General features: G+C 53.6%; 2 protein-coding genes and 1 pseudogene across 2 annotated transcripts, besides 9 other annotated features; all 3 read left to right on the top strand.

Moving 5' to 3' along the window:
- Positions 1–3,838: part of a mobile genetic element that runs on past the window's edge.
- Positions 1–15,696: part of a sequence feature (areas not merged during assembly with more than two copies in the genome that could not be assigned to a particular haplotype) that runs on past the window's edge.
- Positions 3,582–3,838: a mobile genetic element.
- Positions 4,705–4,760: a sequence feature (A-rich).
- On the top strand, positions 4,925–6,247 carry Tc00.1047053505975.30 (annotated as a pseudogene).
- Positions 8,855–13,195, top strand: Tc00.1047053505975.20 (trans-sialidase, putative; the record flags this gene model as incomplete). The annotated part of the gene is made up of 1 exon (XM_803864.1): positions 8,855–13,195. The coding sequence occupies one exon, from the start codon at positions 8,855–8,857 to the stop codon at positions 13,193–13,195; it is 4,341 nt and encodes a 1,446-aa protein (XP_808957.1).
- Positions 11,386–11,558: a microsatellite.
- Positions 11,686–11,858: a microsatellite.
- Positions 12,406–12,698: a microsatellite.
- On the top strand, positions 14,293–14,595 carry Tc00.1047053505975.10 (uncharacterized protein; the record flags this gene model as incomplete). The annotated part of the gene is made up of 1 exon (XM_803863.1): positions 14,293–14,595. One exon carries the CDS (start codon positions 14,293–14,295, stop codon positions 14,593–14,595), a length of 303 nt encoding a protein of 100 aa, XP_808956.1.
- Positions 15,227–15,680: a mobile genetic element.
- Positions 15,388–15,409: a sequence feature (AT_rich).

Genomic DNA, 15,696 nt, shown 5'->3' with positions numbered 1-15,696 from the left:
CAGAACGAGAATGCGCGCTCGCCGGACGCGAACAGCAGTTGGAGGCGACCCGCACCCAACTACAGGAGCGAGAGGCACGCTTTAGCGCTAAAGAGGCGCAGCAAGCCGCGTGGGAGGTGGAGACGGCGGCCAGGGAAGAAGCCCCCGCCACTCGGAGAGGTTTGACAGATGGACCTGTCGCGTGTCACAATAAGGCCGAAGATGGCGTTACCAAAAAACCACATTAAAGGCATCGCTTGATGGCTGGGGACGCGTCGTCACGCACGGCCCAACGGACTCCGGCGCGAGAGAGACGGCAGGTTATTCCTCCAGACGTCTCAGGGCAATTTCGGGCGACCACATTTCTATCCCTCTATGCCTTTGCCCTCCAGCACTTCTTTTTGGACGATCATTCCGCTACAGAAGAAGAGTAACGAATGTTCCGCGCATTCGGCATCACCACTTGGGCCCGCGTGTATGGGATGAGGGCGTTTCCGGAGTCTTTTTAGACCTCCGGGGCGCATACAATTATTGGAAACGGGCGGAGGACCAGGCCCAACTTGTATTTGACGGTTTGGTCGCGTGGATGTGCGCTGGAAGCGGAGCGGGATCCCACCGATCGATTCATGAATTTTGGCAGGATCTTACTGCAGTCCTTCCGGATGCAGCTCATGATGGCATCCGACCCCGGCATCCCGCTTTTCAACATTCTCGCCCGTCCTTGCACCGCCGTTCATGAGGCTGACACCTTTGCGAGGGCAATCCAGATTCCCTTGGAACGACGAGGGACGCAAATATCGTTGCGATGCCAGTTATGTCATGTTTATGGACACGACACATCTAAAAGCAACGTCCGAGACGCAGCTGGAGGAATCGCTTGCAGCGCGGACGGCCCTCAAGAAACGGCAGACGGGCTGCCTGCTGCTTCTTGTGAAGGCGGACGACGGCAGCCCCATCCAATCCACCACCACCCGCTATTCCGCACAGGCAGCGCACCGCGCCGCCGACACTCCATCCGATGTTTCAAATTGCCCGACGAAATCGTCGAGAAGGGAAATGGAGCTTATTTGCTAACGACGCTCGACTGTGGTACGACGAAGCACCGATATCCCCGCTTTGGGCCAGCTATATGAGGAAAGCAAACGAGGTGGCTCGAGAAATGTGGGCCCCGCCAAAGTGGTAGCAGAGAATGTCCCTGGAAGGGCAATTCACAATCTTTTGCTCCTCACACGAACAGCCAACGGGCGAGAAGAGCTGTGCGGCCTTTTTTGATGGCAATATTAGATGTGGCGCTGTCGACCCGACTGCAGCACGCCAGGATGTTGCGGTCCATGTTGCAAATGGATCGAATCCCGCTGGACATGATGATTCTGGGGTTGAAAAAATTGCGGCGTGATTGGGAACAAAGCAGGTGCGCTCATCGACAACGGAAGGGATGGATCAATTTATCCGCAGCCGGACCGATTGGAAGGAACGTGTTGTTTTTCGACTTGCGTGGATGACGGCGAGTCGTTGGTCCGGGATTGCGGCCTCGACCCCCAACAATGTCACGCTGGAGCCGGACGGGGCCTTAATTTTGGATTGGCCCGTGGCGCCGAAGACGGCGAGGACGGATCCCCACCGTGCCTCGCGGTTCGTGAAGATACGAGGGCAAGACGCTTTCGACATTATAAAGCTATGCAGGACACTTCAAGAAAACGAAAAGCTCACGAATCTTACGACTGCTCAAGTCGAACGAGCTTTGGCTCCTTGGGATGCCACGGCGCATTCCATAAAACGGGGAGCGTTGCGGCACGCTGCTCAAATCGTGGAGACATACAATTTGGACCCACACGTGATCTCGCAGTTGGAGAAGCACGTCGATCCGTTCGACCTTCCCCACGACACAGTTCGATATTTGGGGAGGTACACCACAATGCTGACCCAGGTGTTGCCGCTGGTCGCATTGATGTGAAGGGAGAAGCTGCGGAAGGGCAGGAACCCTGACTGAGAGCAGAGGAGCGTTTTCCCATGATTTAATCACAATCATGCCGCTACAATTACGAGACGCACGACAAGGACGCGTCTGGCCACCCCACAAGATGCACGAACCATCCCGCTACAGCAAGTCAACGTGCCCGTATTGAACTTAGAGTGGATTAAAAGTCGGTTGTGCCCGGCTACCTTGGAGAGGCTCATGCAACTTTGGGGACTCGTCGGGCGGTCCCCTTTCCCTCCGTCTTCCTCCGGTAAAGCGCGCGAAGGCTCACGGAGGATTCCAACCGCTGACGCGAGATTGTTACGCAAAGCGGGAATTATCGAGGACGCTTCGTCCACAATAACAAGCGGATGGATAATACCTTTCTCAGTTGTGGAGGAGAAAACCACCGGTTTACGACGACGATGGATCGCGTGGCCGCGCGACAAGAACCGAGACGACCCTTACGAGGCGAATGTTCCTCTTTTACACATTTCCCATTATTTGCCGCCTGTGATGGCTGAGTCCGCTTCCTGCCTGGATGTGAAGGCATCCTTTTTTTCATGTCCTTTTACCGCAGGAGACTCGGCATCTCTTTCGATGCCGCGTGGAGGACGGCACGCTGGAGGAGCTCACACGGCTCCCTATGGGATACAAGGCCGGCCCAGAAATTCTCCGGATTATTACTTCGGCAATCGCTGGGGTGACGACGGTGGTTCGCTCCCTCTGGGCCGCACCTCCATCGGTGCGTGTCGACGTTTGGATCGATGATATACGCATTGCAGGGTCGAAAAGCGGTGCGACATTGTGGGAAGCCAAGTACTTCGTAATGCGGACGGCTGTCACGCCACGATGGGAGAGGATCGCGAATCGGGCGCCACGCAGTACACCTTCCTGTGGGTGCAATTTGATCACTCACTCCAGGCGGTATTTCTGAGTGACGAGTTTGTCCTGTCTGTATGCGCCATGCCGGCGCTCAATTCTTCAACCATCGCGGAAATGGAGGTTGTGGCGTCACGCTTTTTATATGCGGCCACCACTTTGTGCACGCGTTTATGTGACTACTACTTTCTCATCACGGCAGTGCTACGGCGATTGTCCGCACATAACCGGAGTATTGTGCAGGAGACATCCCCGGCCAACCTTCCGTCGGCAGCGATTGGTTCGGGTGAGAGATTGCGACACATCAATGAGGATAATCGTGGGCGAACCATCAATTCCACAGAAAAGGCATCGGCCGCCATCATCACGGACGCATTGTTTTGTGGATGAGGAGCCGTTTTCATTCCAGACTCCGGCGACGTTAACATTGCCGGATGAAAGTGGGAGAGGAAGCCTTTTCTTATCATGCAGGCCGAGGCGCGCGCGGTACGCTTGGCCTTATCAGCTTTTTATCGCCATCTTGCCATCCACCATGGACGTTTGGGCGGACAACACTTCGCTGCAAGGAGCGGCGAGTAAAGGCAGCTCAAAATCACACGCCATGACGTGGGAGCTGCGACGGATATATGAGTTTTTGGACTCTCACGGAGTACAGGAATCCTTTGCTTACTTACGGCCAGCGGACAACCCCGCAGACGGCATATCACGCGGTCGTGTTTTTGCACTTCAGGACTTGGCGAAGGGGTGGAACTTGTGAAGGGGAGCGGCGGTGTCTTGTGGCTGCAGGACCACAAGGTCTGCCACCTAGTAATAAATAAATAAATATTCCATCGGGATGGAGTGAGCAGGGCCACAATTGAGGCTAACGTATGGTATAATATATACATACACTTACTAGGTGTTAAACTTTGGGAATGTGGTGAACCCACTCTTATTCCATTTATTCCTTTCTTATTCCTATCTGGTCTGGTTTCTATTATCGATAAACTCATGATCCGGCCAGCTGCCCAGAAGATTATTCTAATTTATTTATCGATCTACCTCTCTTTATGTGTGCTTATATATTTCCTGTGAAGGGATTCTTTTCTGTAGAAACGCCCTTGCGAGCGCTTGCCAATTTCTTTTTCATTGATTACTTCTTTACATTTTTATTATTATTGTTTTTCATGTCTAACTCTGCCGCCGGGTTTTATTACGGGAAAAGAAAAAGGCTCAGACGGATGGAGACCCCTATGGTGGTGCTGCTTTTTGTTGTTTGCGCCCAATAGGCCAATAAAAAAAGAAGATTCGGCTATTGCGCCAAGGTGCTGATTGAGGTACTGTTTCGTGCGGTTGTTTTTTGCGGTGGTGATGGGGGAGGTGATTGGGGAAACACTGGGCACGAAATGTGACTTGAAATCCTGAACCGCGTTTTCAGAATGTCTGGATGGCTGTCGCCCCGAGCTACAACAATGCCCTGCATTGAAGAACAGTTATTTTATATTTTTGTGCCTGCGACGTCTTTATGCTGAACTGATGTTTCTTTTATTATTCGCGGGTGTCGATAGGAAGGTTTAAAACATGTTTGTTGTTTTCGGGCATGTAGGATGGCTGGTGACTGTGCTTTTTTTTTTTTGGGAGTTTACATGAGAGGAATGGGGATTGAGCGGTGCGGGATGTGTGGTGGGTGCCGCAGGCTTGTTGGACCGCGATTTGGGTGCCCTCCAAAATTCATTACATTTTGGGCTCCTCAACGAACACTTCTATTCTTTATGGAATCATGTGGTGTTACAAATGGCACCCTGGACTGTTGTGTTCCGCCATCCTTTTTTTTTTTTTTCACGGGATGTATGAGAGCTTTGCATGCTGCGGCAAGAACTGCATTTGTTACTGTGCCATTGGTCTCTTTTTTCCTTTTGTTTTCATTCTTAGCCATTTTTACTTTTGTTGTTATTTTATTTCTGGTCATGTTGGGACTCCTGCGTGCTCCGTGCCTCCACTTCACTCACCAAATGAAGGTGCATGACCATTGCTTGGGAAGGAATCTTTTTTTTTACACATTGACACGGAGCCATTCCTGCGCACCTTCTTTTTCTTTTTTACTTTTTTTTTGCTTTCTTTAAGGAGATGCTCCCTTGGCTTTGCCTCCAACGGGATATGCGCGGAGTTACACGCGCCTTAAACACCGAAGCCACGAGCCTTTTTTGAAAAGGGTGCTTTATTTTTCTTCTAATTTTAATTTGTTGTCCATGTTGATGTTTTTTTTTTGAGTGGAGTTCCTACTTGGTGACGATCCCACGTATGGTTTGGTGCTGATCCGACCAGGGCGGACTATATCCACTGCGTCGGGGAAAGGCTTCTGGTGGATCCAACGACACGGTGGCTGGGGGAAACAATAACGGGACGGACGTTATCCCGTTGATGGTGGTCCCGCTGATGCTCGATCTGATGGACTTTCGGAGGATGATGTGCAACATCAATGTGCCCATCCGGCTGTTGGTTTTGGTGCAGAACGGGCGGGAGGCGATGCTGTCGTTGTGCCTGCAGGAACTCGAGAGGGTCTATGGGTGGTCCGGACGCCTGGTTGTGAGTCGTCACCCGGAAAACGTCGGGTACAGCGCTGCCGCGAACATCGGGTCACGACTTGCACTCTCGCTGCCACGCGAGGAAGTGCCTTTTGTTTTTGTGACAGACGGCGACGTAATGTTTTCACCCGATCTTCTTCCCAACCTTCTACGCAATGTGCATGAAATGACGAGGCATGATGCCGCTCGCATGGATGAGTTGGCGGCGGAAGTGGCGAATGGGCCGAGCGAGTCCAGTCCTGTTTTGCGGCGGGGCTTGGGGGTGCTGCGCTCCACGGTGAACGATGACCGATTGTCGACGTCTGCGCTGCTGCCTGACCGCATCCGTTATGCTTCTGTGAAGGAGCGTGAAAAGGCGTTTTCGAAGCATTACGGGCACTTCTGCGCGTATTACAAAAGCAGTTGTTTTACATCTGTTTTGTTGACACGCCTGGCGATAAGCACGGTGGGATATTTTGACGAGAACCTCTACCCAGCTTGCGTGGAGGATGTCGACTACGGCCTGCATCTCCGTTTGCTTGGATTTCAGGAGCGAAATGTCTTATGCGGCAAATTTGTGCATCGTGGCAGCTCGAGTATTCGTTTCTCTAGTGAAATGGAGGCACCGGACGCTCTCTGGTACCGTCGCGTCAAGTCTTTGAGTGCGAACAAACCATATGCCATGATGAAGTGGAACCGTCCACGGGCGTGCAGTGGCGGGTGCAAGGAGCCATATGACGGCATGGTCCCCCGCAGACGTTTGGGTGAAGGATGAGGCACGCATACAGCGCATTCGGGCCTACGGGCATGATGAGATCCGAAGAGTTCCAAGTATTGACTACGACAGGAGGCTTTTGTACCCTGTGAGGAATAAAGGAAGATGATTCGGCAACAAACACAAGTTTTGCTTTCTTATTTTGTTTTGCCTTAATTTTTAAAAACTTACACTTCTGTTTGGTTATTTACACGATTAATATTTAAGCGAGTACGCCATGGGTTTTAAGGAGCGCAAAAACATATGTTTGGCATGACGGGGGGGGGGGGGGAGGGTGCAGCGTCCAAACCTGGCCGTGTAGCCGAAGGCAGGAGAAGGAAGTAGCAAGCAGGAAACATGATGATGATGGATGAGGGAGAAATAAAAGGGGAGGGAAGCAGAAAACAAGTCAAAAATGTAGTGAGCACAACGCTGTTTCTTATCGTGGGCGATCGACACCGCCATTGGCCACTAATTTACCCACTGAAGGCGACACCCGTTTCCGCTGGATATGCTGCGTGCATATCTGTCGGGCTCTTTGTTTGTTCTGTTGTTTTGTTTGTTTCCCGCACATTTATTTCTCCGTGCCGCCTGACCCACTCGTTTATTATTTCCCTCCCTGTTTTGTGCGTGCACCGAGAGAAGGGCTGAGGGACATGAAGTACGCTCCCATTCTGTGAGATGCCACCAAAAACAGGAGGAGAAAAAAAAGAAAAGTGAAGCGGGGAGGGGAACCATCGCCACGCGTCCTTTTCTCCGAGAAGGCTGCTCGCCACGCCGCTGAGGCGCGCCGTGTGCTTCACAAGGCCCGCTGGACTCGATTGGGGTGCCGTGAGTGACGGTGCGTGTGAGTGTGACTGATGCGTCCCCCAGGCGTCGCTAGAGGGCCCTCTGGCCATTGGGACTGCGCGGAATGCGGGATTCCGCGGGGATATTTGCACGTTTTGTTTTTATTTTTTTATCCACCCCTCCCAAGCCTCAACACGGCGGCTGAGCCAACGACTGCGACGGGATCCGTTGCGTATTTCCGGATCTTTTTGCGTTGCAGCGGCAGGCCTGGTGTGTCCTGCTCGGCAGACGCGGTGGACGGAAGTGGGCTGCGTTATTGGGAAAACGATGGTCACGGCGGAGTGTGTTGCGTACGTCGCAATTTGGCGTGTTTGTGGCGATCCTTGCGGATGGTGTGACGGCGCCTCTTTTACTTGCGGGGAGAGAAGCGATGCTCCACGGTGGTGCACACGTTGCGTCTGGAGGTTTCTCTTGCTGTTGGTTTGTGAATGTTTATTTTTTGCTTTTGCCGGAACACCACAGAGGGCGGTGTCTGCGGACAGCAGAGCATTGCGAGGAGGGGCACCGCACGATTTTTAGCTTGACGAGGCGGCTTCTGTGACTTTACGGTGTTTTATTTTCAGGGTTGAGAGGCTACCCTTTGCTGGAATGTATTGTGGGAGACCATCCGCGTGTTTGTTTTTCTTGATTAATCCCTTGGCACTTGGTGTCTGCCGTGAAACAGATGTTGATGGCCTTTTTATGGCGGCGAGATGATAATGAATCGGTCTCTCAGAAAAGCAACAAGAGGACGTTTGCTCCTCCTGCTGCGGTGTACGAGTGGACTCTACAATTCGTGGATGGGGTTGCTCTGCCTGTCGTATTTCTTTGAATTCCATGGGTTTTTTACATCGCCATCCACACGCACATGCACGCAATCCCCCTGTTTGCCCTCCTGTGGGCGGGAGACCGGGATGCAAGGGGAAAATGTGGCTTGTGCCAGCATGTGGTAAAGTCTTTCTTGGGAGGGATTGCGACTGTGATTTACGTCCTGGCAGGCAGGAATGGGATGGGAGGGGAGCGGAGGGGCGAGTAACAACGATCGTGTGCGGGGCAATGCGCAGTGAATAGGGCGAAGTGGTATTTATGTTGACTTTTCAAAACATTTTTTTCTTTTTCTTGCGTGGCAATGGAAAGGAAATTTGGGTGGTGTGTTGTGGATTATTTGCAAATAATTCATCGCGGCAACGCCATTTGCGGAGAAAATGGATGGCATCTGCGTGAGGCTTGTTTTTTGAGCGCGAGATGGTCGGGGAGGCGCTCAACGCTCCGAGAGACCAGGAGCAAAGAGGCCTGCACTGCTGCAAGCAGAGGGATGCACGCTCCTGTTGGTGTTGTTGCTGTGGAGCCCTGAATGGCCTGCAGGGAATTTGTTTTTCCCGCCTCATTATTTTATGGTTTGGTGCTTGCCGCGAACTTTTGAGGTGGGACGTGGGATGCACCGAGAGAGCGTGTGTCGTGTGGTGGTGCTGCGAATTGATGCCGCCCACGTTTGTGCACATAATTCCGTTTGTGTCCGCGTCGTTGCCGCGGCGGTGCACCGGGAGCGTGTGACTGATCACTGTATCACTTGCAGACTGTTTTGGCAGGACTCTGAATGGCATCGCCGAATAATGAAATTCCGCGTCCATGTCTCTCTCTCTCTGTTTGTGTTTTGGCTTCCGCCGTGTTTCGTCGTGTTGTTGTTGTTGTTGCTGTTTTCTGTGTTCTCTCGAGTCCTGCACTTTGCGTGGGCGCTCTGCTCTGCTCTCCACTGACGTGTCTGATGTACTGCCGCTGTTGTTTTCTTTCCACTTCTTGCACACAGACACGCTAGGAAAGCAAGCAAACAAACGCGAATCGCTACTGTGAAATTCGAAGGCTCTGAAAGGACCAACAGCACACACAGACAGCCGACACAAACATATTTATATGCTCTCACGCGTTGCTGCTGTCATGGCACCCCGCACACACAACCGTCGCCGCGTGACCGGATCCAGCGGAAGGAGGAGGGGAGGAGGAGAGAGTGAGCCGCCGAGGCCCAACATGTCCCGGCGTGTGTTTGCTTCCGCAGTGCTGCTCCTCCTCGTCGTGATGATGTGCGCCGCCGTGGGTCCTGTGCAGGCCCAAAACCGTGGAAAGAGAGTGGGCGATTCCTATGGAGGACACAGTTCGGAGTCGTTGTCAAGGGAGCATCGAGCCGCAAACCCAGCGGTCCCTGGCCACATTTTCCGCAATCCCCATCTTGTGAATGTGGACGGGATGCTTATGGCCATTGTTGGAGCTCAGTTCAATGGATCTGTGGGGAGCGGGAGTGCGTCCATGCAGTTGATGGCGCAGCTCAGCTTGGATCGTGGGGTGAATTGGAGTCCGTACTCGAGACCTGGAGATGTTGACGCTTTTGCTGCACGCCTTCACCAGATGTTGTTTACCACGCCTTTCAGACTCTTCGGACCGCTTTTTGCATTTGTGGAGGGCTACGACTTACGGAACGGAGTCAGACCTCATTATCCCGATGAGCGGGGAGGAAGTGGTGTGGAGTCTGTTATCCATTTTCTGGAGACGGGGCCTGGACGAAGCGGAGGTTTTTCGATGAGTTCCGTCTCTATGAGCATTCGCCCTCCTTATCCCTATAAATCCGACGGATTGATTGGCTTCCTCAACGATGCCAGTACTCCCATCACGAAAATGACGGATGGCACGCTCGTGTTTCCCGTGCAGTTTCTGACAATGGGAGGGAGCACTGCGTCCACAATCATGTACTGGAATTCCGGTCAACAGCACTGGACCTTTGCGAACAGCGCGACACATGCGGGCTGCACCAACCCCATTATCCTTGAATGGGAGGCTGGGAAAATTATCATGATCACCTCATGTGAGTCCGATCGCAGAAGAGTGTACGAGTCGACTGACAAGGGGAACACGTGGACGGAGGCTCTGGGGACGCTCTCGCGCGTGTGGAGCAACTCATTGGCAGGTCTTGGGCTCCACATTCAGAGTGGATTCATCACTGCAACGATTGGCGGAAAGAAGGTGATCCTCCTCACCCAGCTGGAATATTCCAGACACGACAGCAAGGGCGAGATTCGTCTGTGGCTAACGGACGCGAACCGCATTTACAACGTTGGCCTGTTAGCCACTGGGTATGGCGCGACCTCCAGCTCTCTGTTGTACGCGGATGATAGGCTGTATTGTTTGTACGAGGCCAGTGGTGGAAGCGACTCTGGAGCCTTCTTCCTGGATCTGACGTCTGAGCTGCAGAGGATAAGGCATGCGCTGGATACTTGGGCCGCGAAGGACAATGCCTTGGGAAAATGCAGCTCAATTGCCTCAGACGCCGCGCTGTCAAGATGGGGCTGTTCTGTTCCTTTCCCCACGGCTGGGCTTGTGGGCCATTTGGCAGACAGGTTCAGCGGGCACAAGTGGGAGGACGAGTACCTTGGGGTGAATGCCGTTGTGAGGGGTGCGACGAAAAAGGTTCCCAGTGGGTTGACGTTCGAAGGGCAAGGCGCGGGGGCCGAGTGGCCTGTGGACAAGCAGTGGCCGACCAGACCACTCCACTTTGCAAACTATGGGTTTACTCTTGCGGCAACGGTGTCGATCCACGAGGTGCCGAAGGGCATCACTCCCCTGATGGGCCTGAAGAGAATGGGGACGACAACACTCCTGGGACTGTCGTACGATAAGAATATGGAGTGGAGAGTGGTGAATGACTTGTTCCCGAAGCATTTTACCGCATGGGAGGTGGACAAGACGTATCACGTGGTGCTCAAAATGCATGACGGTGTGGGCTCCGTGTACGTTGACGGGACTCTCCTTTGGAATATGAGGCTGAAAAATTCGTTCAATGAAGGGCTGGGCACGGTCTCACACTTTTACTTTGGCGCGTACGACGAGCAGCTGAGCAGCGGAAAGATCCATGCGACGGTGGCGAACGTCTTTCTGTACAACCGCCCGTTGAATGAAACTGAGATTGGTGCCCTCAACGCGAGTAAAGTCACCATTCCACCTCCGGAAAGGAAGCCGGTGCCGGCGGCGGCAGCTACCTCTTCGTCCGTTGAACCTGCCAACGAGAGGGTGACCACAAATACGCAGCCAACTGTGCCATCGCCTGCTACTGCCGGACCACAGCAGACGGACCAAACAACTTTGAACGCGAGCAGTGTTCCGAGTGGTGGCGCTCCATCCAAACCAGCGGAGCCGAAATCAGCAGAGCCTGAACCAGCGGAGCCGAAATCAGCAGGGCCCAAACCAGCGGAGCCGAAATCAGCAGAGCCCAAACCAGCGGAGCCGAAATCAGCAGAGCCCAAACCAGCGGAGCCGAAATCAGCAGGGCCCAAACCAGCGGAGCCGAAATCAGCAGAGCCCAAACCAGCTGAGCCGAAATCTGCAGAGCCCAAACCAGCTGAGCCGAAATCAGCAGAGCCTGAACCAGCGGAGCCGAAATCAGCAGAGCCCAAACCAGCTGAGCCGAAATCAGCAGAGCCCAAACCAGCTGAGCCGAAATCTGCAGAGCCCAAACCAGCTGAGCCGAAATCAGCAGAGCCTGAACCAGCGGAGCCGAAATCAGCAGAGCCCAAACCAGCTGAGCCGAAATCAGCAGAGCCTGAACCAGCTGAGCCGAAATCAGCAGAGCCCAAACCAGCGGAGCCGAAATCTGCAGAGCCCAAACCAGCTGAGCCGAAATCAGCAGAGCCCAAACCAGCTGAGCCGAAATCAGCAGGGCCCAAACCAGCGGAGCCGAAATCTGCAGAGCCCAAACCAGCTGAGCCGAAATCAGCAGAGCCCAAACCAGCTGAGCCGAAATCAGCAGAGCCCAAACCAGCTGAGCCGAAATCAGCAGAGCCCAAACCAGCTGAGCCGAAATCTGCAGAGCCCAAACCAGCTGAGCCGAAATCAGCAGAGCCCAAACCAGCGGAGCCGAAATCAGCAGAGCCCAAACCAGCGGAGCCGAAATCAGCAGAGCCCAAACCAGCGGAGCCGAAATCAGCAGAGCCTGAACCAGCGGAGCCGAAATCAGCAGAGCCCAAACCAGCGGAGCCGAAATCTGCAGAGCCCAAACCAGCTGAGCCGAAATCAGCAGGGCCCAAACCAGCGGAGCCGAAATCAGCAGAGCCTGAACCAACGGAGCCGAAATCAGCAGGGCCCAAACCAGCGGAGCCGAAATCAGCAGAGCCTGAACCAGCGGAGCCGAAATCAGCAGAGCCCAAACCAGCTGAGCCGAAATCAGCAGGGCCCAAACCAGCGGAGCCGAAATCAGCAGAGCCCAAACCAGCGGAGCCGAAATCAGCAGAGCCTGAACCAACGAAGCCGAAATCAGCAGGGCCCAAACCAGCGGAGCCGAAATCAGCAGGGCCCAAACCAGCGGAGCCGAAATCAGCAGAGCCCAAACCAGCGGAGCCGAAATCAGCAGAGCCCAAACCAGCGGAGCCGAAATCAGCAGAGCCCAAACCAGCGGAGCCGAAATCAGCAGGGCCCAAACCAGCGGAGCCGAAATCAGCAGAGCCTGAACCAGCTGAGCCGAAATCAGCAGAGCCTGAACCAACGGAGCCGAAATCAGCAGAGCCTGAACCAACGGAGCCGAAATCAGCAGAGCCCAAACCAGCGGAGCCGTACTCAGCAGAGCCTGAACCAACGGAGCCGAAATCAGCAGAGCCCAAACCAGCGGAGCCGAAATCAGCAGAGCCTGAACCAGCTGAGCCGAAATCAGCAGAGCCTGAACCAGCGGAGCCGAAATCAGCAGAGCCCAAACCAGCGGAGCCGAAATCAGCAGAGCCTGAACCAACGGAGCCGAAATCAGCAGGGCCCAAACCAGCGGAGCCGTACTCAGCAGAGCCCAAACCAGCGGAGCCGAAATCAGCAGAGCCTGAACCAACGGAGCCGAAATCAGCAGAGCCTGAACCAACGGAGCCGAAATCAGCAGGGCCCAAACCAGCGGAGCCGTACTCAGCAGAGCCCAAACCAGCGGAGCCGAAATCAGCAGAGCTCAATGCCACGACCCCCTCAGCAAGGGAGGGTGCTGCAGACCAGTCGGCATCTGTTACATCTTCAGGCGCCTCCAGTACTGATGTTGGTGCTTCCTCATCTGATGATGCACAAACGGTGGGGATGGAAGGTGGAGATATGATGCAGGCAGATCAACCAGTCCAATTCTCTGTGGGCACCCCCGACGCAGCAAATGCAGCAACACATAACGCTGAAGGCAAGGGACAAGATGGGCTCCATCCACAGGTCAAGGAAGCAGAGGCGGCGACACTCAGCAGCAGCCTTTAAAGTTCGTTGCAGTGGGATAACAGCGTTGCTGGTACTATGCGTGAGAGCGGATTGCTGCCGCTGCTTCTTCTGCTGGGGCTGTGGGGGTTTGCGGCTGCGTGAGGAGAGACCGGCTGCCGTGTGGAACACTTGCGCCCTTCCCTGCACCGACACACGCACCGCTAGGAATAAAATTTTACTACGCAGTGAATAACAATTTCTTTTTCCATTTGGTGCTTCCCTTCTTTTTTTTTTTTTCTGCAACCATCATGGACGTTCTTTTTTTCTTCTTTTCCCTCTTTAATTGTTTTTCGCTGCACTCTTCCTGTGAGGGGTGCCGTGTGTTTCCCGCCCAACTGCTCCACTCGCACACCCACCGACACGCTCATGACGACGGCCCTGTGCGCCTCGCCTGCTGCACGCATGAGGAGGGGCCGCGACGAACGGCGCGCTGAGGGAGCCGTGACGTGTGGGCGTACGGCGAGGGCCTGTGGGGCGGGGCACACATTTCTTCCCTCTTGTTTTGTTTTCTTTGCGGCCAGGGCGGGCAGAAACCCGCAGCGCCACGCACACAGCCACACCCTGCCGCCGTTTTTTTAGGATTTTTTTTTGCTTTGCGTGTGCATTTCACGCGCTGGCAGTCCCTTCGCTGGCGTTCCCGTCAGCATTTCTCCCTCCTGATGATTTTTTATTTTGCTGCGCTCACTCTCCCGATGGAGAGACGCGACTCCTGTCGTGTCTGCGTGCTTCTCTCAGCCTTCACACACGAGTGACTGTGCTCTGCGGGCCGCACTCACGCGCCGATGAGAGGGCTGAGGGGAGCGGCAACACGCAGATGACCGCACGAAATATAAACGATGTGCGGACACGCAGAGGGTCAGACGGTTGAAAGACATGTAACTATTTAATTTTCTTTTTCGCGCAAAATATACAGACATTTTGGTGTGGCCACACGGTAACCAGGTGATTTTTTTTTTTAGGAGTAACAGTAATGGAGGACGACTTCTTTCCTGCGTTTTTTCTTCTTATTTAATTACTTTGTGCGGGGCTGGGAGGATAATGGTGAAAGGGGAAGTTTCTTTTTTTTTTTTTTGGTAATTGTTTTAAATAAATCTTGTATGACACGCCACTGCTTGGGCTGCGGTGCAATCGTGAGTTTGAGCAGTCTTGTTATTTCTACGTTGCGGCTCTGCTGTACATTTTGTTTTGCGTTTCTTCACATGCTCCGTTTCTTTTTTTTACTTCTTTACCTCGTGTTTCTGCAGGCACGCAGAAGCACACGCACACATAGTGCAAATCACGGTGGATTCGGATGGTTCTTTTGCGGTGCGTGTGGCAGCAGCGTGTGGGTGCCGCTTTTTTCCGTGGGCATGAAGCGAAGGGAGAGGGAGGGAGCGCGCAGGGCGAGTGTCTCTTCCTGATGGTGTGGGGGCGCTGCGTTGTGACCGCATGGAGCGAGGCGCCGCGTCGTGGGTGGATGAGGAATCGCTTCTGCGTGTGGCTCTTTGGGTGATTGCTTGCTCCGTGTGCGCTGTGTCTGTTGGCTGCGGGGCTGTGGCTGTATCCCGTTGGCCGTGGGACTGAACTGGAGGCGGTGGCGGTGTGTCACTTCTCTTCCCCGTCCATTGTGTGTGACTGCTGGCGGTGTGCGCGTTTGTTTTGTGGAGGGCCGAATCCTCTCACCCGCGGACTGACAGCGCTGCGATGGTTCCCTCACGGAGTTATTGGCGTGGCCACGGGGCTGACGGCATCGACCAGCGCCCTGACCGGCCGCGTCCTGCTGGGAGACAGTCGTAACACCATGAGGTCTGAAGAGCACGTGTTACCGCAATGCCGACCATCGGATTTATTTTATAAAACACGAGGAAAAACAGAATGTGGGAGAGGAGTTTGGCGGCGTTGTCGTCCGAGAGGGCACCTTCAATACCACGAAGCCTTCAAGCCCTGCCATAACCGTCGCGCGTGTGGTGCGGCAACACATTCCACTGCGTGCCACGCAGGAGAGCACGTCATCTGTGGAAGTGTGATACCCCTCCACTTTTTTTTTTTTTTAGGAGCTTGTGAGGAGAATGATCACAGAGGAAAGCTGACTGCCTCAATTAATTTTAAATTCTGATAATAACGAATTCACTTCTTTACAATAATTTTTTCTTTTTTATGAACGTGGGAAGAACACAACTTTAGGGGGAACAGAGAGCAGAAAGCGAATAGGCAAATTATTTTTATTTTTATTTTGCCATCCCACCCAACCCCTTTTGATTCCCACCACGCGGCGGGGTCTTGTGCTCGGAGGACCCCAAAAGTCTGCCGCGTCGTACGTAATTATCCTTCAGCTTCTAACCGAGGACAAAAGACCATGCGAACGGTCAATCGAATTTATTGATTGGACAAAAAGAAAACATTGAGGCAATTAACGACCTCTGCGGCAACCCCACTTTTTTTTCCCCTACCTTTTTTTGGTTTCTAAAAGAAATTTCAGGATTCGGCCAGCGGCACAGAAGATTATCCAGTCTTTTATTTCT

Source organism: Trypanosoma cruzi (assembly GCF_000209065.1).
Source record: "Trypanosoma cruzi strain CL Brener chromosome Unknown tcruzi_1047053505975, whole genome shotgun sequence".
NCBI classification, from domain to species: Eukaryota; Euglenozoa; class Kinetoplastea; order Trypanosomatida; family Trypanosomatidae; genus Trypanosoma; species Trypanosoma cruzi.
This window is presented reverse-complemented; position numbering and strand designations above follow the sequence as displayed.